A 27,062-nucleotide genomic window follows, 5' to 3' on the forward strand; every position below is an offset into this window, starting at 1 on the left:
CCTATCTTCTAAAACCACTGTCAGCATGTGTATCCTAAAATGAAAACATAATTGTACTACTCCATGGTATAAAAAGTCCAATAAATATGTCTCACTCCCCTGGGACACAATTCAATTTCTAACCGCATACATTGCCATACAAAGCCCACCATGAATAGAGATTGTTTTCTTTCTCAGCTTTATCTCCCACCACCCTTTTGAGTGCAACCTCGACTCTGGTCATTTCCCTGACATGTAACAAACTGAAATTTCAAACATACTCTTCAGTGGGAAAGCTTGAATACCTGACTACCTCACTACCCTATGTGCACAACTGTACCCTTCCTGTCCTGACACTTGGCTAATTCTTGCCCCCAAGCCTCTGTGAAGCCTCTCCTAAGAGTGTTCCCGGACAAGGTTGACGATCCCTCCCTCTTCTGCGCTCCACTATGCTTTGTATGATCTCTGTGTCAGCAAACATCCCAGTGTACAATAGCCACCGCCCTCATTGTTTATTTTCCACCAGAAGGAGAACCCTTTGAGAGTGGAGAGCTCTGTCATTAAGGCCACATACAAAGCGTGTGCTCAGTGTTTCTTGAACGAAGGGGCAGGTTAAGATACGGCGTTTTATTTACTTTCTTATTACACATTCCTTAAGAAATTAAAGGGCTTATTACTTTCTCCTTCTCAGACGGTAAAGCATCTGCCTGCAATGCAGGAGACCTGGGTTCGATCCCTGGGTTGGGAAGATCCCCTGGAGAAGGAAATGGCTACCCACTCCAATACTCTTGCCTGGAAAATTCCATGGACAGAGGAGCCTGGCAGGCTACAGTCCATGGGATCGCAGAGTCGGCCTCAACTGAGTGACTTCACTTTGTATTTTATACTTTTTCAGAACCTCTACTTGATCTCCATTGGAGTCTCATCTATCTATTAATACAATATTGGGCTTCCCTGATGGCTCAGATGGTAAAGAATCTGCCTGAGGTGCAGGAGACACAGGTTCTATCCCCTGGGTTGGACAGATCCCCTGGAAGAGAGCATAGGAACCCACTCCAGTATTCTTGCCTGGAAAATTTAATGGACAGTGGAGTCTGGAGGGCTACAGTCCACAGGGTCACAAAGAGGCAGACACGACTGAGTGACTAACACTTTCACTTTCAATATGATATTAAGAGGGGACAGGACAGATGTTGATGGAGTGGGTGGCAGTTAGGAAGGGTAAATTACAGAACTTGGCAGGCACAGGCTAAGGAGTTATGAGCAGCAATTCCCAGTACAGAAGATGGACCTGCTTTCATGCCCATGGCTCCTTTCTTCTCATCACTGGTTAAGGTATAGTCACACCAGGAAGAATCATCCAACTGGCAAAGCAGTCCTGGTTGCACTTAGAATCAGCAGGGTTCTCCAACCATGGTATCAACACTCCCCCTACTGTAGTTCCTTCATTGACCATCAGCTGTTATCAGCCGTTGCTCACCCCCACCCCCCACTCTTGAAGAAAGCCTCTTACAGGTAAATGTGGAAAATATAAACTTCAGAGTTAGAAAATTAGAATAATTTTTTTCCTATTACAACCATCAGTTCAGTTCAGCTGCTTAGTCATGTCCAACTCTTTGCAACACCATGGACTGCAGCACTCCAGGCTTCCCTGTCCATCACCAACACCCGGACCTTGCTCAAACTCATGTCCCTTGAGTCAGTGATGCTATCTATCCATCTCATCTTCTGTTGTCCCCTTCTCCTCCAGCCTTCAATCCTTCCCAGCATCAGGGGCTTTTCCAGTGAGTCAGTTCTTTATATCAGGTGGCCAAAGTATTGGAGTTTCAGCTTCAACATCAGTCCTTCCAATGAACATTCAGGACTGATTTCCTTTAGGATTGACTGACTGATCTCCTTGCAATCCAAGGAACTCTCAAGAGTCTTCTCCAACACCACAGTCCAAAAGCATCAATTCTTTGGCACTCAGATTTCTTCATAGTCAACTCTCACATCCATCAGAAGTGACCGAGAGTTTCTTCAAAGGGTAAGACAAAAGATAACACTGGAGAAAATGTAGTAGGAAAATCAATGACATGGGAGATGGAAGCCCAGGGTCTCCCTATTTTGAACTCCAACCATAATCTGATGCACACGCTAGGAATAGTCCCTTGCCCTCTGTGAACCTCTGGATTAGATGATTTCAAAGTCCCTTTTTGACTCCACCCTTCTATGACTGTATCATGTCATCCATTCACTCACCGATACTCTCAACATTCGCTGAACACTTTGACCAGGACCTGTGCTGCCTGCTATCAAAGAAAACCTAGAAGTTTATACCAGGTGTCAACTGAATGCCATGTATCAATGGGAAATAATATTGGAGATATATATATATATGCACATGTGCATGCATGGTAAGTCACTTAATTCATGTCCAACTCTGTGAAAACCCAATGGACTGTAGCCCACCAGGCTCCTCTGTCCATGGGATTCTCCAGGTAAGAATTCTGTGAGTGGGTTGCCATGCTCTCCTCCAGAGGATCTCCTGACCCAGGGACTGAACCTGCGCCTGCATCTCTTAGATCTCCTGCGTTGGCAGGAGGGTTCTTTTACCCCTAGCATCACCTGGGAAGCCCATATATGTGTGTGTGTGTATGCGTATAAATAATAAAAACACAGATATAAACATGACATGCATATACGTCTGATTCCTCAACTACACAGCTAAGTTCTCTACAGAATGGATTATATTCTTTCCATTTCTGAATAATCCCACATACTGACACCTAGAAACTACTCAAGTGACATGTGATCAATGATGTGAAGGCGGCTGTAAAAACAACTACTAACACTTACGCAGCACCTTCTGGATGCCAGGATATGCTCTGCGTTTTTCACATGTGATAATTTATTTCATTCTCATAACAACTCTATAGGTACATATCCTTGTTGTTATTGTTATTTTCATGTTACATATGAGGAAAATGAGACACACAAAAGTCAAATTACTTGCTTAAGGTCACTTAGACTGAGATTCCAACCCAGGAGGTCTGGTTCCAGAGTCTGAGCTATTAACACTATTAATGTAATCTAAAAATATACAGCTACACTTAAAGACAAACAGTAACCCTTGGGGGAGAAAAAAGAACAAACAGAATTGTTAACAGGGGAACAATGCAGCAATAAGCCAGAAACATCAAATGATGAGTCAGAGCCATCAGGGTCAGTCGGGAAAGGAGGAGTCTTTTGCTGGAAGAACATCTCATAAGAGCTTGTTAATTTATCCAGCAGCTCAAACGAGTAGGGTGAGATAGGAAGCAATGGTAGAGTGACGTGCTTAAAGAACCTGAGCAAGGAGAGGAAAGGCAAAGAACTTGAAGAAGGCAAATTCAAGAGCCAACATATTTAAGCTGATAGATATACTTTGGTAAAGAATCTGCCTGCAATGCAGGAGACCTGGGTTTGATTCCTGGTTCGGGAAGGTCTCCTGGAGAAGGGAATGGCTACCCACTCCAGTATTCTTGCCTGGTGAATTCTATGGACAGAGGAGCCTGATGGGCTACAGTCTGTGTGGTCACAAAGAGTTGGATATGACTGAGTGACAAACACGTTCTATTTTGGTTAAGAATGAGGACCCTGGACTTGGCTGAAACTGGTTTCCAATCCCTAGATCCCCACATTCTTACTAGCTGTGTGACTCTGCTTGGGCACTTTATTTAAACTCTCTGAGTCTCAGTTTCCTCAGTGACAGGCATATTGTGCAGGTTAAATGCATTAACACAGAGGAGGGCTGTAACGTGGCTTCTAGCATACAGTCCCTGCTCAAGATGTTTGCTACTATCACCATGATTATTGTTTCTCCATTTCTCTATTGTCTTCCTAAGTCGGTGAGCCTAAAGGTAGACCAAGGGTGGTAATAAATCCACATCAATCAATGTTATGGTTAAGTAGAGAAACACTTGCTCCTCTAATGAGTTATGTTTCAGTTAATAGCCCTAGTGTCCCACCTGCTTTTTTTCTTTATTCCTCCAGCTGTTTCTTAAATTTGAAAAGGAAAAAAAAACCTCCATGGAGACCTGCACGCTTTTAAAAATAATACAAAACAGAACGTCTGAGGTCAGGGTAAGCCAAGCCAAACAAATAAATCTTGCAGGATTGTGTTAACAAAACAAGGCTTAGTGGATCAGAGCGGGTAGAGTTCTTGCTGGATTCAGCCCTGCAGAGAAATACCAAGCTCTGGTGAATTTCAAACACCAGGAGGTCAAATATGACGATCAAATAATGAAGCACTTCAGAGTTCAGCATCGATGCTTGGGCTGGAACCAGGAGAGCGTTCTGTGCATGGTGGTCTCCAGAACCCACGAGGCATGTAAAGTCCTAGAAATTCAGACCCAAAGGGCCTTATAGATCATTTGTATCACCACTGTGGAGGGCAATTTGTCAATATCTATCAGAGTTATAAATGTCCTGGGAATCAGACTCTGAGATGAACATTAGCCCACGAGAAGTTCATTGGGGAGAACTTTGGGGGACCACCACTGGAAGGGAAGAAAGGCAAGGAGGCGGGACAGGGCAGAGAGAGCAGCTGGGCTGCACTGCCATCTCAGCAGACGCTTCCACCAACTCCACAGGGAACTCTGAAGCTGGGGTGGCCCTTCAGAGTTGTCTCAAATTGGGATAAAGGAGCTAGGTCTTTGCTCCCTGTGCCAGCCAAGGTCACAGGAGATGCACCCTTGAGCAAGGCAGCACTTTTCACCTGAGTGAGGCACAGAATGAGGGCTGACAACTGAGGGCTGTCTTCTGGTATCAGTTCCAGCAGCCGGGGGAAAGTCCTTCATTCTTCGAGGTGCATTATAGCAAGCACTACATGCAATACATTCATAACCACTTTTTCTATTCTAGATAGGAATCCTGGGGGCATACAAACAGATGCTTCAAATGACATAGGTTTAGCATTGTTTATAATAGTAAAGTTATGGAAAATAAATGATGGTATATTCAAATAACAGCCCCTCAGCAACCATTAATGAGAATGAGGTAGCTCTGCACATACTTTCAAGGAATAAACTCTAAGATACACTGAACCACAGGGTACGTGTGGATGGACTGCACGGCTCATTTGTTGATTGCCACTCAGCCCCACACCCATCCTATTCTCTTCTGCACTACGGGGGCTGAACGCCTATTTCTACACTTCCCGGGTTCTTTTAACACACTGTGCTGTGCTTAGTCACTCAGTCATGTCTGACTCTTTGAAACCCCATGGACTGTGTAGCCTGCCAGGCTTCTCAGTCCATAGGGATTCTCCAGGCAAGAATACTGGAGTGGGTTGCCATGCCCTTCTCCAGGGGATCTTCCCAACCCAGGGATCAAACCCAGGTCTCCTGCACTGCAGGCAGATTCTTTACCATCTGAGCCACCAGGGAAGCCCTTTGACACATAATTCCAGCTAATTTCTACCAATTTCTTACCATTCAGGTAAGAGTTGAGGTTAGGAAGATGGTGGCAACAAAGCTTTGCCAACAGCAGTAGCGGTTAAAGCAGGCTGGTGGCAATTCCTCCAGCATCAGGGGGATTCAGGCTCATGTTCCCACTGGCAATAGTGGCAGCTCTAGCCATGGCAGTGATAACAGTGAATGCAGGACTGCTGCAACTCTGGGCAATAAGAGTTTCCCCTTTGACCCATTTGGAGTCAAACTTCCATATTTAATACTACTCTGAATACAGTTCTTTATGGTTTTTTCTGATCAACTGCCATCTATGACAAACTATGACATCTATGACAACCTAGACAGCATATTAAAAAGCAGAGACTTTACTTTGCCAAAAAAGGTCCATCTAGTCAAAGCTATGGTGTTTTCAGTAGTCACGTATGGATATGAGAGTTGAACTATAAAGAAACCTGAGCACCAAAGAATTGATGCTTTTGGACTGTGATGTTGGAGAAGACTCTTGAGAGTCCCTTGGACTGCAAGGAGATCAAACCAGTCAATCCGCAAGGAAATCAGTCCTGAATATTCATTGGAAGGACTGATGCTAAAGCTGAAACTCCAGTGCTTCAGCCACCTGATACAAAGAACTGACTCACTGGAAAAGACCCTGATGCTCAGAAAGATTGAAGGCAGGAAGGGAAGGGGGGACAACAGAAGATGAGATGGTTGGATGGCATCACTGACTCTATGGACATGAGTTTGAGCAAGCTCCGGGTGTTGGTGACAGACAGGGAAGCCTGGTGTGCTGTAGTCCATGGGGTCGCAAAGAGTTGGACATGACTGAGCAACTGAACTGAACTGAACCATCTATGAAAAGCAAAGGAAAACAAACACAAATGTGTATTTGATTACTGCATTTAAAATTTCTCTGGAAAGTTGCCTAAGGAACAAGTTATAATGGTTAAATGAACTGGCCAATAACCAGTTAAATGATTAGTCAAAAGAGAAGTAGATTGGTAAGGGCAGTAGGGTTAGAGGCAGACGTTTCACCAGATACCATTTTTTACCTTTTTAATTTTTGACTATTTAAACATATTACTTTTATGCAAAAAAGTGAGAAAAAATAATGAAAGTTGTATCTGATTAGGTACATACATTTCCTGCGAAATATTTCCCAAATTAACCATCTAGTTTCTAGTTCTGCCAGAGCATGTCCAACACAGGGACTCCCTACCCACCAAAAGAATGTGGTCCATTCATCATTACTCGGCATTGCTAAACAATGTCTGTTTATACCAAGTTGAAGTCCATCTTTTTGTATAATTGTACCATTAGCCTGAATTCTAATCCCAGTGAAACAATATAGGCTGGTGGTTCAGCACACATGCAGATGAAACCTGGGTCCAAATTCCTCCATCACTCATTTCAAGCAGAATGTTTAACCTTTCTGAGCCTTAGTTTCTTCATCTGCCAAATAGGGAGAGCCCTCATACTCATCTCAAAGTGTTGCGGTAAGGCTGGAATAAGGTTATGCATACAAAATCATTTAACCAATACATCTGGTTATTGTTCTTGGTATCTGCAACAAATGGCAGAAAAATGCAGTGGATAAGAGGACTCTGAATTTAGACTGTCTAGGTTCAAGAACAGGTTCCTGCCAATTACAAATCAGGCAACCTTGAGAAAGCCCTCTTATTCCGCCTGAGCCTGTTTCTGTAAGATGGAGACAATGATAGTGCCCATCTAAACAGCAAAAAGCATTTATCCTTACCTTCTAAGTATTAATACTCAACATGTGGTAGCTCTAACTCTTTTCAACCACTCATTCAGGTGGTGAATATTTGCAGAGAGTACAATGAGTTCTACCAAAGGCTCTCTTCTCCGGACTAAGTGTCTCCAGTTCCTTACAGTGATCTCCTTTGCTTCTCTCGCTGCAGCCACTCTCTTTGTGAGGCATTCCAGGCTGCTTCTATCTCCTCCAGGTGTGATGGTACAACTGGGTCTCTCACTGGAGTCTGGCTAAAACAATGAGAGTGTGTGTGTGCTGTGTGTGTGCCATCACTTTCCTGAATTCTAAATGCTGTACTTTGATGATGCAACCTGATAATGCATCAGGTTTTGAGAGAGTAACAACCATAACCACGGTTGTTGTTTCAGTCACTAAGTTTTGCCCAACTCTTTTGCCACCCCATGGACTATATATAGCCCACTAGGTTCCTCTGTCCATGGGATTTCCCAGGCAAGAATATTGGAGTGGGTTGTCATTTCCTTCTCCAGAGGATCTTCCCAACCCAGAGATAAAACCCACATCTTTTGCATTGGCTGGCAGATGCTTTACCACTGAGCCACCAGGGAAGCCCATAACTATAGTTACTAAGCTCTTAATATACATGTCAGAAACTATGCCAAGCATATGACTTATACTGACTAATTCACTCCACATATTAACTCTAGGGGGTAGAAATTATTATCCTCCTTTTTCACATGAAAAAGCTAATACTTAGTGATGCTATAAGTGGAAGGTCAACCCAGCTAAAATATGATGGAGCTGAGACTCCATCCCCAGTATATCTTATACTAGAGTCACAATCCTAACTTCCACACCATACTTCTCACAAATATTAAGAATTTGTTTAACTCAAATTTTAGGTCTTGTTTTCTGCTCATGAGATGTTAGTAAGTTAAGTCTCCCCAGTCCTGCTCCTCTTCCGCTGAGCTTTTGCATAGGATCTTATATTGTATCCTTACTCAGTTGGATCATATCAAATTTAATCCAGCATACTCTCTCTCCCATTAACTTCAAGTCATCAGCAAATGTAATTCGATAAATCACAGTTGAGAAGAAGATGTAGAACACAGCCAAGGGCAGAGCTGTTTGGCAAAGTGTTAGATATTTTTCCCTCAAGGTGAACTACTATCAAGTAGTCATTTCTTAGTGGGGGCCATGTCCAACCTGTTACCAAGCCACAAAACTGAACTAACTAACATGCAACCTCTACTTCTCTATCTCACTGACAATTATTTCTTGAAATATAACACAGCCTTTATGACAATATCTACAGTTAGGGTCTACTCTAAGAAGGATTACCCCAGAAAGAATTGTGGATGGTAAGCTGAAGTAGGTATGAAGATATATACATGATGTATATACATGATGGTCTTGAGTGCTTAGATTTTTTTAAGGGAGAAATTCCATCTTTGCTTCCAGCAGACAAAGTTGAGGAAATATAAAAAGAGGAGAAGATGAACAGGACTTCAACCAACAGCCTTCCCTAGGATCCATATGCATCTACCAAAGCCCATCTCAACTCCAATATCATGCAAGGACAGGATTCCAAAGGAGCCACGGGCATTCCTACGTAAATCGGAGAAGGGTCTTCACCTTCTCCCGCCTTTCTTTCCATCTGCTGGAGCAACGCACTGCCACTTAGGCTTTGGTACCTCTGTTAACACCGAGGAAAGACTATTATAATTTTGGTCTTTTTATTAACGAAGAATGAAGTCCAAGGCTCTGCCCCACCAAGTACTAGCCCGCTAGTCTCAGAACTTTGAGTCTACTTGATATTAATCCATTCATCAACCTCACTGCCGAGTCCCACAGAGGGGTGACTTGTACCTGTGGAGAAAGAGATCCTTTGCCTCAAATATAAACAGAAGAGAGCTTGACATGCCAGCCACCCTGGCCGGAACCTCTCAGGCCCTTCGAGGACACTGCTGAGAGGCCCTGCAGAGCCAGCAGGGCATTCTGGGTAATGGGATGCAACATGAGGCAGTTTCCCCCACTGGCCTCCCCAGGGTTTCTTGATTCCTGGCTCTGCAAAAGCTGAGGCAAACAGTTTTTGAACTGGGGGGAAGAGGGTGGAGAGAAGGGGCGGAGGCTTCCTCTAGGCCAACCACAACTAACTCATTTGCTCTGTCCAGCAAAACCCAGACAGTGCAATTATCTGGTTAATTTGGCCCTTAGTTGGGAGACAGAATTCCAAAATGTGAGGCCAGCTCAGACTAAACAGTGGCTTCCATCCTAAGACTTCTCCTAAGTGCTAAAGGATGCATGTGAGATTCCTAGGGGTTGCTTATGTGACCCACCCATTGATCCAGATGGGAAAAGACAAACAATTCAGACTCTAGGATGAGTTAAGGAAGGCATATCTTCCAGGGAAAAATGCCCAAATGACTGCTAATTGGCCTCTTGGCTAATCTGCCTTCTGATTGCCACAGAGGAAGATGATGAGAAATCAAGATGACTCTAAATTAGCCAACTTCTCCAGTGTGGCTGTAGCCTTCAGAGGTTGGCTGAGTGTCCCCAGGGTCCTAGGTGAGCTATTCTTAGGACAACTCTCTCTGATGCTCCTGCTTACAGATTTACACCCATAAGTTGGGCTAGAAGCAGCATTGAGATAAAGGGCAAAATTAAAACATGCTCCTGGGCTTTCACAAATGGAGTGAGACAGCTAGCAACTGAGCATTTACCAGATGGTTTATGGAAAACTTGGATTTTTGAGGGAAGATTAAAGAACAGCAATTTATCTCTGCTGGAGACTGACAAGCAGACTGGAATCTGTGGAATCCATCAGTTAGTCATCCTGCAAATATTTGCTTCCGCTCTAGTATGTGCCAGGCCCTGTGTTATTTAACAGAGTGAGATCCAAACAGTCATGGTCCCTACCCTCATGCAAATAATACCACACCTAAATACATGGTTGAAAACTCAGATTAGGGCTAGAAAGGAAAAATTGGGGTGCTAGGTAAAGGAATGACCAGGTTTCCTGACTTAGATTGCGGTGGGAGGGCTCAAATAAAGAATGTCCGAGTAAAGAATTTTAAAGCTAACACTTTTAAAACTTTGTTTTTTCAGAAAGATCAGCCTGGTTTTAGCACAAAAAATAAATTGGAAGTGGATGAAAATACGAACTTAGGAGGCTGTTGATTATGAAGACAGGATGAGAGCTGATGATAGTTCAGCCAAGGAATTGTCAATGGGAACGGAGAAGAATGGATGGACCAGAGGGATGTGGGGCGTGGCGTCTGTAGCATGTGGTGAACAGGTGTAATGGTGGAGGGAAAAGGAGGCAGCCAGGAGACTGTGCAGTTTCTAGCTAAGATGCCAGGTAGATGGTAGAGAGAGAATTTGGGAGGATGAATAGGTTAGGGCCAGGGGAAGACGGTGTCCTCAATCATTCCACACCCGAGCTTCCACTCTCCTTACCTCTGCTCACGCTGATTTAGTCTCCTCACTCTTCCTGTTGCCATCTCCGCTTGTTGAAATCCTAGCCATTCTTTACAATTCATTTAAAATACTACCCCCTCCTTGAAGTCACTCGGACTCCTCCAAATAGCTGTGGCTTCTGGTGCCCACACACTGAGTTTGGATCTCTCTTTCCTGGATTCCACTTGTGTTGGGTTCTGTGAAGACTTATCCTGCCTCCCCTCCTAGACCACAAGTTATTTGGGACAGCACCTCTGCTTCTCTATCCTTGTTCTGCACATGTGAGCTAGCTAGCATAGTAGATGTTTGACAAATATTTGTCAAGTGAACAAAAATAACCCACTCTTTGCCATGGAAGGAAAACCAGTAGACACTGGACTGACTTGAAAGCCACAGGATCAAATTGAAATTCAAGCTGTAGGTGTTTTAATATTAAGCCAAGTCAAATTTGATGCTCAAAAAGCTTTCTGTTCCTCCAACACATCAAACTCAAAAAGAGTGCTGGAAAAGTCACATCCTTCGATTTTTCTACGGTGCTTTTCTGAGTTCATCTTACTGAAAGAACCTTTTCCATCTTATTGCTTGCCTTTGATGATGAGGATGATGATAAATGGGTAACATCTACTAAGTGTTACTGTATGCCCTGTGCTGGTCTAAGTACTTTCTTGGACTAACTCATTCGATCCTCTTGGCTACCCTATCAAGCTGATGCTCTACTCCAGTGGTAGATGAAGAAACTGAATTTCAGGGCGCTTAAGTGTTGTTGAACTAATGTCACAAAGTTAGTTGGGACTGGAACCAAGAGTTGAGCTCCAGAGGCCATGCTCTGATGTGCTCTCCTAAGGCCAAGCACAGTGCTTGGCATTGAGTTGGTCCCCAGCAAGTGTTCAGTGAACGAAGAGGAGGAGTCCTAGATCTGGAGGCCACAAGCTCTGGTCCTAATTCTACCGCTGACTTCCACTATAACCTTAGGCAAGTCTGTGCTTTTTCTCCCTATAAAATAAAGTGTGTGGATATTGATACTAGTGGTAATAACAAGAGCCAGTAGTCGAGATTCTAATCTCTTTTGAGGCTTTAAATAATTTAATCCCAAGGAAAATGAAACACAGAAAGACTCACTTGCCCAATACCTAGAAAACGAGAGAGTCAGGATTCAAACCCATTGTGCGCCTACACTGTGCTTCCAAAGAGACACCTCAGGGACCATGGTGGGGAACAGAGGGAGGTGGAACAGAATGGAGCACACTTTTGGGCTCTCTCTGCCTATTTCCATTAGAGAAAGCTCTATGTGTCTCTATTTGTCAGAATGGGCCCTACTTGAGATTCCTCTTGAATAAAGGTTCTGCTGCTAAAACTGAAAGGTTGAAAACTATTGGACTAAATGATTCTGGAATTTAAGACATCTTCCAGGTATAAGCCAGGATTTTTCTGGTAATCCTTACTCATTATAGTTTCAGAAGATGGGGCCAAGTACACTCCTGGGAACAGCTCTGCCTATAGAAAAGATCATGGTGATAGCACTAAAGACTAGCTCCAACCTACCTGTTCCACTCGGATCTCAATCTCTCCATTCACCTTCTTTCCATGGAAATACTTGGCCCTGTGAAGGAGAGGAAGAAATCTACTGAGTAAGGATACCAGTCGCTTCACTCTTTCCTCCCTTCTTCCAAAGGCCTTACCCCCAGAGGTGCATGTCCAGACACATTCCCCACCTTCCTGCTCTCTCCCACCTAGATGGATGATTTTCTCATTACTTATATGTATCACATGGGAAAGGGAAAGAGTACAGGATGGGAGGATTGGAGACTCAGGTTTCGGTTCTGCCAAGTCACTTTACAACTCTGTGTCTCCGCTTTATTCTCTGTAAAAGGGAGATATTAATGTCTGCATAATATATTTATAAACATTACTTTAAGGATCAAAAGAAATAAAGAGTCCTACACAAATAAATAATGCAGAATTATTTTATTAGGTAGACCCTATGTGACCTGTAAATGACTTATTACTTTGCTCTATCCATCCACTCCTTTATTTGTCCATCTCTCCAATGAAGCAGACCTCATCTGCCCCTTTGTCCATCCAACCACCCTTCCATCATCTTTCCTATACACCCCTGCTTCTGTCTTCCCATCAGCAGTAAATGGCATCCCATCCGCCCATCACTCAAAGCAAAAACACAGACTTCATTCTTATCACCTCCTTCTCTCTCTGTATCGCCATGGGTTCTACATACTAATTATTTCTCAAATCCATCCACTTGTCCATTTTCTCTAAAAGCATCCGAATCTTGACCTTAGTCATCTCTTTTCTCATATAAATTCTCTCTTCATGCTCTAATTTTGTATCACAGCCCTTATTGTAATTCCTTATAGTTAGTAACTGGGTTCACGCTTGTTTCCCATTGAACTATAATACAATTCCTCCAGGCTAGGAACAATCCGTCTTACTCATCGTTCTATTTCCAACATGTACCAGAGTACGGATACACAGTATGAGCTCAATTTATATATGCTGAAAGAAAGAATAAATGATGAAGGAGAAAAAGATACTTTTTGAGTACTCACTTTGTGCCCAAACACTGTGCTATACTCTTAACCTACAGCCCTTCTCATTTAACACTTAAAACCACCACCATGAGGTGGGTATTATTATTTCCATTCCATAAATAAGGAAACCGAAACCCAGAGAGATGAAATACTTTGCCTAAGTGGCTTGAATCCTAGACTTTCACTGTCAGATCAATGCTTTTTCTCAGCCCTGAAAAACAGCAGCAAATGTTGAGGTACTCCTGGGTTTAGATGACCTCCCACAAAGCAGAAGTAATACAAGTTTCCATTGGCTCTTTTTGGTTGTTGGTCTGATGAAACCAAGAGCTCTTAGTGATTTGCTGAAAACTGAGCACTGTGTTGAACATTTCCATAGACCTTCTCTGGGGCACAGACAGCTATTTGCTCCCAATCCCAATTCTGTTCTCTGCCCACAGAGACAACTTTTGTAGACTGGCACCAAGAAATATATCAATATATCCCAGCTTTCCATTCAGCTAGGTATGACCACAAGTTGTTCAGTCGCTCAGTCCTGTCTGACTCTTTGTGACCCCATGGACTGCAGCAGACAGGCTTCCCTGTCCTTCACCATCCCCCAGAACTTGCTCAAACTCATGTTCATTGAGTCAGTGATGCCATCCAACCATCTCGTCCTCTGCCATCCCCTTCTCCTCTCACCTTCAATCTTTCCCAGCATCAGGGTCTTTTTAAATGACTAAGCATTTACATCAGGCAACCAAAGTATTGGAGTTTCAGCCTCAGTATCAGTCCTTCCAATGAATTTTCAGGGTTGATTTCCTTTAGGATTGACAGATTGGCTCTCCTTGCAGACCAAGGGACTCTCAAGAGTTTTCTCCAACACCACAGCTCGAAAGCCTCAGTTCTTTGGTGCTCAGCCTTCTTTATGGTATGAACACATGCTTGAGCTCTTATCAGTAGTGTTATATCCAAGAATCTTCTTAGTTTCTCTTCTATTCTTTTCCCTGGAACATTGATGTTCCCATCTCTTTTCAACCTTCCACTTATGAAAGAATCCTTCTACAAATGCTCTGACCAAGTTGCTCCTGAATTCTCTCTATCTACACTTAGCCAATTTCAGTGGAATTCATCTCTCTTCAAGACTGCCTGAATCACAGACTGACAGCTCTAATATTAATACCACTTTTTCTTACAGTGTTGACAGGCTTAGACGTCAAATGGATAGAACTTTATGGGAACAGGAGTTGTCAGTGTGACTATAAAAAACAAGATTTTGTTTTTTCCTCCCAGGATGGTCTTCCAAAAAATGTGTGTTTGACCAGCCTCATGCAAAGGGAAACTTTTCACATTATTTGTGAATTTTATCACAAATAAAGGTAATGTTGGCAAACTCCAGACACTGGGATAAGCCCACCTCTAATATTTGTACAGCATGGGGCCAAAGAACAAATGGAAGTCTATGTATCATATGCCCAACATTTAAAATTGATAAAGGTGGCAAACATTTAAATAAAACATGCCCGTCCCTTCCTTGCACAATACAATTTCATAATGATCATAATGGTCAGAACTTGAACTTCTCAGGACCCACAAACATCTTACCCTCTTGGGGGTTATAGAATGGAATTACACTCCGCCTCACTTTGATCTGCCCCCTCAGAGATGAGAGATTGGTGATGATAATAAATAGGCGACGTTGATACAGAAGCCTTACAAATAGCTGTGGAAAGAAGAGAGGCAAAAAGCAAAGGAGAAAAGGAAAGATATAAACATCTGAATGCAGAGTTCCAAAGAATAGCAAGAAGAGATAAGAAAGCCTTGTTCAGCGATCAACGCAAAGCAATAGAGGAAAACAACAGAATGGGAAAGACTAGAGATCTCTTCAAGAAAATCTGAGATACCAAGGGAACATTTCATGCAAAGATGGGCTTGATAAAGGACATAAATGGTGTGGACCTAACAGAAGCAGAAGATATTAAGAAGAGGTGGCAGGAATACACGGAAGAACTGTACAAAAAAGATCTTCATGACCCAGATAATCAGGATGATGTGATCACCAATCTAGAGCCAGACGTCTTGGAATGTGAAGTCAAGTGGACCTTAGAAAGCATCACTACGAACAAAGCTAGTGGAGGTGATGGAATTCCAATTGAGCTGTTTCAAATCCTGAAAGATGATGCTGTGAAAGTGCTACACTCAATATGCCAGCAAATCTGGAAAACTCAGCAGTGACCACAGGACTGGAAAAGGTCAGTTTTCATTCCAATTCCAAAGAAAGGCAATGCCAAAGAATGCTCAAACTACCGCACAATTGCACTCATCTCACACGCTAGTAAAGTAATGCTCAAAATTCTCCAAGCCAGGCTTTCGCAATACGTGAACCGTGAACTCCCTGATGTTCAAGCTGGTTTTAGAAAAGGCAGAGGAACCAGAGATCAAATTGCCAACATCCACTGGATCATGGAAAAAGCAAGAGAGTTCCAGAAAAACATCTATTTCTGCTTTATTGACTATGCCAAAGCCTTTGACTGTGTGGATCACAATAAACTGTGGAAAATTCTGAAAGAGATAGGAATACCAGACCACCTGACCTGCCTCTTGAGAAATCTGTATGCAGGTCATGAAGCAAGTTAGAACTGGACATGGAACAACAGACTGGTTTCAAATAGGAAAAGGAGTACATCAAGGCTGTATATTGTCACCCTGCTTATGTAACTTATATGCAGAGTACATCATGAGAAACACTGGACTAGAAGAAACACAAGCTGGAATCAAGATTGCCGAGAGAAATATCAGTAACTTCAGATATGCAGATGACATCACCCTTACGGCAGAAAGTGAAGAGGAACTAAAAAGCCTCTTGATGAAAGTGAAAGAGGAGAGTGAAAAAGTTGGCTTAAAGCTCAACATTCAGAAAATGAAGATCATGGCATCTGGTCCCATCACTTCATGGGAAATAGATGGGGAAACAGTGGAAACAGTGTCAGACTTTATTTTTTTGGGCTCCAAAATCACTGCAGATGGTGACTCCAGCCATGAAATTAAAAGACGCTTACTCCTTGGAAGAAAAGTTATGACCAACCTAGATAGTATATTCAAAAGCAGAGACATTACTTTGCCGACTAAGGTCCGTCTAGTCAAGGCTATGGTTTTTCCTGTGGTCATGTATGGATGTGAGAGTTGGACTGTGAAGAAGGCTGAGCGCTGAAGAATTGATGCTTTTGAACTGTGGTGTTGGAGAAGAGAGACCTTGAGAGAGACTCTTGAGAGTCCCTTGGACTGCAAGGAGATCCAACCAGTCCATTCTGAAGGAGATCAACCCTGGGATTTCTTTGGAAGGAATGATGCTAAAGCTGAAGCTCCAGTACTTTGGCCACCTCATGAGAAGAGCTGACTCATTGGAAAAGACTCTGATGCTGGGAGGGATTGGGGGCAGGAGGAGAAGGGGACGACCGAGGATGAGATGGCTGGATGGGATCACTGACTCGATGGACCTGAGTCTGAGTGAACTCCGGGAGATGGCGATGGACAAGGAGGCCTGGTGTGCTGCGATTCATGGGGTCACAAAGAGTCGGACACGACTGAGCGACTGAACTGAACTGAGCTGATACAGAAGGCTTGCAGGCCCTTCGCATCCCTCCTCCTGTTGTACTGGCCCCAACGATCAAGCGGGAGGGCTGGGACCAGCTCCCACAGCTTCAGTCACACAGAGCCTCTAAGCAAGCAGCAACGGTGAGTTAGATCTTGTGCTCTGAGAGTCTCAGGATTCAGTCTAGACCCTCTAGGCTCCTTCATGATGTAGACCCTGTTGACCTATGACCCATTTCTTCTCTGGTTTTCTGCCCACCTCTTGGACACGCTCAACTTTCTGCAATTCCTGTGCTTTTATGAGTCTGAGCCTGTGTGGTTCTCTCCTTCTCTGCTTGTTCACCTCTTTCTCATGTTCCAAGATCCCTGACCACTGTTTCCTTGAAAGCACCCCCGCAACGAGACTGGGTTAGGTATCCCTCCTCTGGGTCCCCACGGGGTGCTATACTTAACCACCATACAACAAATATCATTCTGGTTGGAATTACACATCCCCTGTCCCCATACACCTAGTCTAGGAGCTCCTGGAAACCCGAAACCGTGTCTCAAAGCTCACTGCATCTCTCGTATCCGGCACGACGTGCCAGGGCACAGGCACATGTTTAAGGAATGCTTGCTGACTGGGTAAATAAATGTTGTTTCCTGGGATAGCCCAAGGGGCAGCTCGCGCTCCAGGTGCTCTGCTGCCATCTACTGGTACAACGGTGTAACACAACACTTACAAATCCCCACCCATTACCACGTGGAGTCCCCTTTCAGCGTCCCACTCGCACAGGATTCTAACTCTTAGCTCGGAACCCAGAGCACGCAGCACTACACCACCACCACCCAAACAGCTCTGGCCTCCACCGGCCTCACCTTCTCGGGAGAAACACTTGTTTTGCCCATCTCTGGAATGTTCACCGCATGGCCTGCCAGACGACTCAGGCTGAAGCTGAGGGTCAGGCGGTCCATCCCCCTGCCTGGCCCGGAGTCAGAAGTCTGTCTCCTGACAGGCCACACAGACTGCTGCCTCCTTGCCTGGGGCTCATTCAGGCTTGAGCTGCCTCTGAACAGTTCCGTCTGGCAGAGGAAGGGGTAGGGCTGGTCTGGAATTCTAGATGTGTTGGGGGCTGGGGTTGCTGCCTGTGTAATTGCCTGGCTGTCTGACCTCAGGTAGAATGGATGACCCCACTGTGCCTGAGGGCTCTGCCTCCCTAAACGCAGACCTCTTCCAAAGGCCCTAATATGTTTATTCTCATAATGAGTTTTCTGAGTCCACAGGCCAATCAGTCAAGGCCTTGGCCTTGGGAAGGAGGTGGGGGAAGCTCTTGATTCTACAAAGCTTCCACCTCTGTGGGTGGTCTCATATTTTACTGCCACATCAGAGGCACCAGGAAGGAGAATATTATAAAACCAGTGCCGCCTGGGGTGGGAAATCCCTAGTTTGGGGAGGCGGGATGTGGTGTGTGTGAGAGAGATTTATGGGGAGCGATACAGAGCTCTTTCATGGCTGCAGCAGCAGCAGAAGGAAGAGGAGAATTAGCACAAACAGGATCCACCTGTGCACAAGCAGCGCCCTTCTAATAAATCCGTCTGGGATGCAAAGTCAGTGTGGCTCGGCCCTGGCGGTGCCCTTCCCAGGGATGAGGGGTCAGGAAAGTTCCCAGGCACACTAGAGCCTATCGGGGGAGGAGTCGGGGGAGAGCGAAGGCAGGATCTGGCCCTAGAAACTGATTTTCACATTTCTGATAAAACATGTCAGTTGCTGATTTGTGGCCTGGACAGAAACTGGGGGAGATAGATGATGGATCACATAGGAGAACTCTGAAGGTGGACACACTCAGGGTTTTCCAGTTAGCAAGATAAAGAGGTTAACATGATAGGTTGGATGGATGGAGGTGTGACAAAAGCAGGGCCTTTGAACATGGAGTTCTAACTCAGAGATCCAATTCCGTTGTTGCTCAGTTGCTCAGTCATGTCTGATTCTTTGTGACCCCGTGGACAGCAGCATGCCAGGTCTCCCTGTTCCTCACCATCTCCTGGAGTTTGCTCAAACTCATGTCCATTGAGTTGGTGATGCCATCCAACCACCTCATCCTCTGTCACCCTCTTCCCTCCTGCCTTCAATCTCTCCCAGCATCAGGGTCTTTTCCAGTGAGTTGGCTCTTTGCATCAAGTGGCCAATTCTAGTTCCATTATTTACTCCCAGGAACAGCTAACCCTCCTGCTCCCCTCCCACTGTCAGAGGGGACCCTCCAGTGATGGGGCAACCTCACTGTACCTCTTTGCAAGTGGAAGGGCTCCAGGGAACTGGAAAGGGGAGGGGCTCTCTGAGAGTGACAAGGGCCCCTGCATCTGTACAAGGATCTGTGAAGGTAAGGAAAGGAGACCCACTAGGGCCTCTGACAGAAAATGGGGAAGGAGATGTCTGTGGAGGTCTGCTCACAATTCACATCATTTATCCACTATTCACTGAGCCTTGTAAGGACTGGACACCCTACTAGGTATGGGGTGAAAGGCTGATACAGTCCCTGCTCTTGTGGAGCTAGCATTCTCTTGGAAAAGTCAGGAAACTAACCAGGTGAAAAGCAAGTGATGAATACGATGAACAAGGTGTTACAGGGTAGGATGTGGGGAGCAGGGAGATCTGATCCAGGAAGTCAGGGAAGCCTTCTTTGGAAGATACTCAACACAGTTGTACTAATGATCTACTTGTGCCAGAGCCTGCAGGCTCCTAAGAAATAGCAATGAAGAGAACTCAGTGCTTGGCCTCAGGGGGTTTACTATTCAATGGGAGGGAGAGACTCATAAAGTACAATGACCACACAGGACATTAGCTCTAAGACCAGGTCAGCCCACTGAAAGAGACCCAGCCCAGTTTAAGAGCCTAAGACTGCTTCCCGGGTAAAGTGACCCCATTCATCAATCTATCCATCTATCCATCCACCCATTCATCCATCCATCCGATGTTTGGTACCTATCCTTTGCCAGTATCAAGGGCTGCAAAGATGGCTATGAGAAGGTCTGAAGAGTGTGTATATGTGTGAAAGGCACACAAGGGCAAAAGAGTTAGGCAGGTACTGGTGGCACTCGGGGGGCCAATGCATCCTCCTGGGGCATGTCCCCCAATCTGCAGGAAAAATGAGCGACGGGCACGGAGCAGAAGACCTGGATTTGAAATGGCAGCTCTGGTACCTGCTACATGATTTTGAATAAGCCTCCGCTCCCTTATCTGAAGGGTGAGGATGGGACGATCTACCCACAGGGTCATGAGGATAAAATGAGCATGCAGATTTGAAGGCCTCTGGGAACCTGCCAAAAATGTGCCAGCAAGTGGTTGCTCTCTGGTGAGCTGCTGGTGTGGATTTCACCCTCCAGGTAAAGAGGTGGGTGAGCACTGCTAGCATTAGAACTAGCTGGTCCTCTCCAGCTCTGCTATTTACTTCCTAGCACTGCCTCAGACAAACATCAACCTTTCCAAGCACTAGTCTCATCTGCAAAAATAAGCACATCACTCTGTCTGCCGTTAGGCCCCACGAATGCTATCCCTGACACACGGCAGATGTTTATGTTCATCTCTTTCCCTCCTGTCGTTCAAGAGGTGGGCATGTATGTGAGGAAGCGACAATCATTCAGGGGAAGGGGGCAGTATCTTCATTACTCTAAAAGGATCTCCAGCTTCATATCAAGCATGATGGAAGCCTGCCTTGGCTACCCTCTGGGAGCTCCTCTTTCTCCCCAGCACCAGCCTTTAAGGCGAATAAAATCGTCAGCCACCCACTCACTCTGACAGCAGGGATTATGCTAGAATGTTACCTCCCAATCCCTAGCCCTCTTCTCTCCAGAGACACAACACTGTGTCATCCTCACTCCCACAGAATTCTGAAAGTCCACAGCCTTCATTTCACAAGAACAGTTCACATTTAGAAGGCTAAGCTGTTCCCCCAGCAAACATTTAAAGAGCATCTATCCCGAACTCATTAACAGATGCTTATCTATTAAGATGCTTTCGAATTGTGGTGCTCCAGAAGACTCTTGAGAGTCCCTTGGACTGGAAGGAGATCAAACCAGTCACTTCTAAAGGAAATCAACTCTGAATATTCATTAGAAGGACTGATGCTAAAGGTGAAGTTCCAATAATTTGGCCTCCTGATGGGAAGAGTTGACTCATTGGAAAAGACCCTGATGCTGGGAAAGAGTGAAGGCAAGAGGAGAAGGGGCTGGCAGAGGATGAGATGGTTAGATAGCATCACTGACTCAATGGACATGAATCTGAGCAAACTCATGGGAAACAGTGAAGGACAGAGGAGCCTGGTGTGCCGCAGCCCAAAGGGTCACAAAGAGTCAGAAACAACTTAGTGACTAAACAGCAACACTAAGGGCTCAACCTGGCAAAATGCCCATGAAAACGATGACACACTGAAAGGTAATTCACACCAAGGTGTAAGTGACTTATATCTGATCATCTCTAAAAGGGGTTTAGATGGTATGAGGAGGATGAGAAGAAGGGAACCATGAGAATATTAAGTGTTTGATGGTTGTGTGAGGCCTGTCAAGGTGAGAAGGGCAACGCACAGAAGGAGAAGCCTAAGAGAAGTTACTTTCCCTCCACTTCCCTCCTTCCATGTAGTCAACCAATTACCCACCCATCTGCTTACCCATCCATCCCTCCATCTCTCTAAGTGAAGTCACCTGGTCGTGTCCGACTCTTTGCGACCCCATGGACTGTAACCTACCAGACTCCTCTGTCCATGGGATTTGTCAGGCAAGAGTATTAGAGTGGGTTGCCATTTCCTTCTTGAGGGGATCTTCCTGACCGAGGGATCGAACCCGGGTCTCCTGCATTGCAGGCAGACGCTTTATTGTCTGAGCCACCAGGGAAGTATTCCATCTCTCTATCCAGGCTCTACAATGTGCTTAGCACTGTGCTAGTCCCTAGGAATTATACTGAACAAAACAACCCCCTGCCATCCTGGTGCTCCTGGTCTAGTCAGGAGACAGGCCCAGATGAAGAATATTTACTGACTCCTCTCTTCATCAGAAATTACTAACTGGCAAACCTCATGGAGTCCACAGTCTTATTTTGTTGGACTTACATTATATACTTTTGACTTTAAAACAAGAGAATTCATTTTTCAAGAATTCAGACTTCTGGCTCCCCCTGAAAATCAATAACTGAGCATCACGAGACCTGTATTTCCACATGGCAAAAGCCAGCCGAGAGGATGGCAGCTGTTGCCTGCAGCTGGGGCGTCAGTTCTCATGCCCAACAGTCCCCATGGCTCCCTGTTGTCTCTCTGCAGCCTGTGTCAAGTGGCAGAGGCATTTGTCATAGAGCCTGGGCTGCTGTCTTCCTTACAGCAGGGAAATATTTCTCTGCGCCTTTGCCTTTTCCTGGCACCTGCCCCTTCACTCACCGACCACCTTGCCTCAAGTAAGCAGCTGCACAAGCAACCCCTAATTTAACTAATTCCATTATGAAGATGGCAATTAGCTTAGTGAAAATCTTCAGGAAGCCCACACCACTGCCCTTCCTCCAAACTCAGGTTTGGAGGTCAGCAAAATGGATACAAAGCACTGTCCCCTCTCTCTTGCCATCACAGACAGCCTCCCTCCTGCTGAGGAAACACATCCCATGCAGGCTTACACAGGCCCCAGGAGGAAAGACATTCTGCAGTGAGATTGATGTCTGCCCAGTGACCTGCCTCCCCAGGGCAAGGCTGTAGCCAGGCAGGTGAAGTCTGGAGAAACAGGAACAGCTATTGCTAGGAGAGCCCATGGCATCTGAGGGACTTCTCTTAAAGAGGAGGACCTAGGCAAGAAAATCACATTTTGAAGAATGAGGAAAGACTCAGAAGTTGGACGGTGGAATTATCCAGAAAAAGGCAGGGCAATGGCAGGAAAAATGACTGAGACATAAAAGCAGAGAGAGGAAAATGAGAAGTTTCAGGTCTGAGACTCTTTTTAAGGGCTTGCAGGCTGGCCCCTTCAGAGTCTGAGCCTCTTCTGCATTATTCCTCCCAAGTTGCCAGCCTAGTTGTACTGGAACCTGCAAGTGATGGGGGCTCACTCCCTCACTGGGCAGCCCACGTGGTCTTCTTCCCATTACATACACTGAGCTGACACACCTCCCTCTTTGTCTGCTTTACTGGCCTCAGTTCTACCAGTTGGGAGCCACATGAAACCGGTCCTCTAGCCACGACGGTTTCTAAACTTGGCTCTTCATCATTTTAAAAATGTCTCCTGAGCTCTCCTCTGGATATTCTGTCTCAGGAGTTCTGGAAGAGCCTCTCAGAGTGGCTGTCACACACTCATTCTGACTCCTATTATCAGCACCCCCATCCGCACTTGCATTCCTGAACCAAGCCTCTCTCTTGCACAGTCTTGATGGGACTGTCCCCAAGTGTCCCCAGGACATCTTATGGAACCAGTCAGGTTTGTTCTTGCCCAGGAATTTTATTTTTAAGCAGGGAGGCACAAAGCTTGGAAGACAATAGGAGCTGACTTCTCCAGAGAGTGTTCACAAGTTCCTGCCTCTTAGGTCCAGACAAAGCCCTGGGTCCTGACCTCTCCAAAACTTGGGTCTTCTTGTTTTCTCTTCATTCTGTGAGCCTCCGGCATATTTTCCATAAACCCTCCATTTTGCCTAAGTCAGCCAAAGTCATTTCTTTTTCTTGCAAACAAAGAACTCTATCCATACAGAAGGTGAAGAGCAGTACCTGATAATCTGAATGTCATTCTGACGGAAACAGTGCTTTGGGGACCGTGATCTCAGTTTATTGTCATTGTTTGATTGATGAAGGCACTGAAGCCTGGAGAGGACAGTGGCCCCCCTGAGATCTCACAGCATCAGCAGGGAAGGGGGAAGGCTCCCCTCAGGTCTCACAGCATCAGCAGGGAAGGGGGAAGTGGAGAAGACACAGCGTCCATCAGACTCCTCCCCGTGCTACCTTCTGCTCTAAGACACTTCCCCCAGATTTCCTAGTCACACTCTCACAGGGTGAAGACTCTACCAGGGCAGGAGACAACTCTTCACTGTTTTCCCCTCCCTCCCTCTCGCCGTGCAAGAGCAGGGGAGGAAGCGGCCGGGGCACAGAGCCTCTGGATTGGATGGCGAGAAGACCTCACGGAGAGAGGTCAGCACTTGAAAAATTCCTCAAGTCAAAGGGCTCGGGGCCTGGGTGCCACACAAGGCCCTCACTGTGTGTGGACATTGTCCCCCTGATAAAAGGGGCCGGGCCTGGGAAAGCGGCGCTGGTGTCCAGGCGACAGGCCAGGCTGCTGGGGAATGCCCAAGGCCCCTCCCGCACCAGGCACCAGGGCGGAGGGAGGGGGAGTGGCAGGGGGTGCCCAGAGTGGGAGGACAAGCCCAGAAGTCCAGCACCACCCCAGGTTGCAGGGGGTGGCTTGTATGAATCCGTGAATGAAGGGAGTAAGAGGATGGCAAGACCCCTCTCACCAGGCCTTTCCTAGCTCCCTGCCCCCCACCTCTGGATTTCCCCACAGGGAACAGGCAGGGCTTACCCTTATTTCAAGGAGAGTCCTAGGGGTGGAGGAAGAGGTGGGTGGGGGGAAACATAAGGATTTTGTTTCCTAGAGCCTAGTGTCCCCAACAGACAGGTGTGAATCCTGCCTTGAGCCCCCGACCAACTCTAGGAGGAGGGGAACCAGCCCGGTCCCCGTCTTCCCATCTTCAGAGTAGACAGTGTGCCAGCCCACCAGCACCCAGACACCCCTCCTCCAGGGCTTCTAGAACGCAGCCCTCAAGCACGTCCAGCTGAACTGAGAAACATGCCAAGTGGCTTCCTCCCCACTGACTGCCAGGGCCACTATATTCACTAGCAGTTAGTATCACAATTAGCTGGGTTTTTTTTTAATATTTATTTCATTTTATTTATTTGGCTGTGCAGGGTCTTAGCTGCAGCACACAGGATCTTCCGTCTTCATTGTGGCATGTGGAGTTCTCGTCGCAGCATATGGGATCTTTGGCTGTGGCATGTGGGATCTAGTTCCCTGACCAGGGACTGAACCCGCGCCCCCTGCATTGGGAGTATGGAGTCCTAGCCACTGGACCACAGGGAAGTCCCTGCAATCAACCGTTAACACCATCACCATTTCAGTGCCCGTTACGACAGCTAAGCCCAGTACCAGCCCCCTCGTGCCATCATCTCCACCTCTTACTGACCCTTCGTGAGAGATGCCATGATCCTGCCTTACAATGGAGGAATGTGAGGCCCAGAGGCCAGACTCCCCCAACGTCTCATGAGTGAGAGAGAGGACGGGGTCCAGGCAGTCTGCCTCGAGACTGTCCACTCTATTTTGTTCCTGCCCTGCTGGTGACTGCGACTGTTCAGTCCTCATCACAGGCCGGGAAAGCAGCTTCCTGAGAATGAGGTCAATGGAAGGGGTGGGAGGGCTGGTTTGGCTCCCCAACCAGAAAGCAAGGACGCACAAAGGCCAGCTTCTCACTGGGCCCATGTTAGCAGGGCTGGGCACTGCCTCTTGTTGCCACCCTCCGTAAGTAGGGTGGAAAGATAAACTAACAGACATCTACTTAATTATGAACTCCAGATAAACAACAAATAATTTTGTGGTACAAATCTATATATTGCATGGGATATGCTTACACTGATTCACTGTCTAATTATTAATTGGACATCGCCATTTTTACTGGCTAAAGCAACAAGCAACTCTACCCAAAAGCCTCTGCTGGTGATGCCAGCTCTGAATTTAAAACCCCCTTCCCACCCACTGCAACCCTCCCCCGACAAGATGGCACAGTGGGAAGCAGAAAGTCCTGGTCTCCCTGGGGCCAATTAGGCCACAGCAAGGCTTCAAGGGGCTGCCAAGACCCCCTGAGCTCACGAGTGTCTGGATGGCTACAGGAAACCCCACTTCCCCTGGCACCTCAACATTCTGGCTGCCCAAAGGCACTGGTGGAGGGGGTGCTTGAGGCGGGTACTTTCCTCTGAGGAGGGGGCCACTGCGCTTGGCCACCATGCTGTAACAGGGAGTCCTGCCCTTGGACATGAGTGTGTGTGCCCACATGAGTCAGACACGAGCGTGTGTGGGGTGTGCGCTCACACGAGGCTCCAGAGCCCTGCTCCAGAGCCCTCAGGCACAGCACACGAGGCCTGTGCTCAGGTGGGAGAGGTTAGGATGACAGGAGAACAGGGATGCCAGACTCGTCAGCTGGCCGGCCTGAGCCAGCTGCCCACGCCACTGTGCCTGCTCTCATCCTGGGCTCGGAGCCTTAGCTCCCTTCTTCACACAAGGAGAACAGTAATAGTACTCCATACAGTTGTTGAGAGGATTAAATCAGAGAATCTATGAAAACCATTTAGCACAATGTCTGGTCATGCAAGGGCACAGGTGCTTGCCATATGACGAGGAGGAGGACCTGACCGCATTCCCAAAGAGCTCTTGGTTTCTTCACTTGTGTGTTCACTCATTTTCAACCTAGACTTCTTAGCACCTACATCATGCCAAACACTGAAGCCCTGGGAAACAGTCAGCAGGAGGTAGGTCACCATCAGATACGCCTGCAAAGGAGCTGGTCCTGTTAAAGCCCCAGCCTACCCCTCTCCTGTTTTGGTCTCTCAATCAGTGCATGGTATGTCTGTGCCTTGCTTTCTTGTCTGTAAAATCCTTCCTAGGAAAATCAGAAAGTGTGACTGGTGGTGGAATACTGGCTGGCTCTCTAGGAAGACCTAAAAATCCTGGTTTGCAGCGGGTGCCCATTTCCATGGTGTAAATGCTCTCATGGTGGCCAGTGTGACTTCTGGTTAGACTGAGCGGTGTAAGAGGGGAAAAGGAGACTAAAGAATGCCACCAAGGTCACTCTCAGCATCACTGTCACACCTTCACCCTTGCCATTACCTGTAACGTCACCTCCAAATCACTTGTTCAATCAGCAGATGTTTCCCAGCACCCATTATCTACCTGCCCTGTAGGCAGGTAGATAACTTAAAATACACTTCATCATGCCACCACAGCACACATCATGCTGTGTTGTAATTGGCTTTAGGTAGTTGTCTCTTCTGCAAGAACAAGGCCTGTGTCTTACCCTTTTTGTATCCCTGGAGCCCACTGTGTAATATATTTTCAGTTAGCATATGTCATTGTCCGAAACCGTTCCAACCAGAACAGCCTGCATTGGGCATCATGGGGCCTGAGATTCACCTTACTTCCACTCAGTCTAACCGGAAGTCACACTGGCCACCATGAGCGCATTTACACCGTGGAAATGGGCACCCGCTGCAAACCAGGATTTTTAGGTCTCCTAGAGAGCCAGCCAGTAGGCTCTGGGACACAAAGACAGCAAGTAGGCATGGGTGGCTGGTGGGGGGGGGGGACACAAATTATCAC

The 27,062-nt window shown here is 46.3% G+C and overlaps 1 protein-coding gene across 1 annotated transcript in view; it reads right to left on the minus strand.

The window, feature by feature from the left end:
• Positions 1 to 27,062, minus strand: part of SYN3 (synapsin III) — a 475,640-nt gene that overhangs the window by 412,574 nt on the left and 36,004 nt on the right. Inside the window, exon 3 of the mRNA XM_005680589.3 lies at positions 12,142 to 12,199. Coding sequence (XP_005680646.1) covers positions 12,142 to 12,199 — 58 coding nt within the window. The remainder of the gene's footprint in view (positions 1 to 12,141; positions 12,200 to 27,062) is intronic.

This window comes from Capra hircus, chromosome 5 (genome assembly GCF_001704415.2).
Source record: "Capra hircus breed San Clemente chromosome 5, ASM170441v1, whole genome shotgun sequence".
Taxonomy (NCBI): domain Eukaryota; kingdom Metazoa; phylum Chordata; class Mammalia; order Artiodactyla; family Bovidae; genus Capra; species Capra hircus.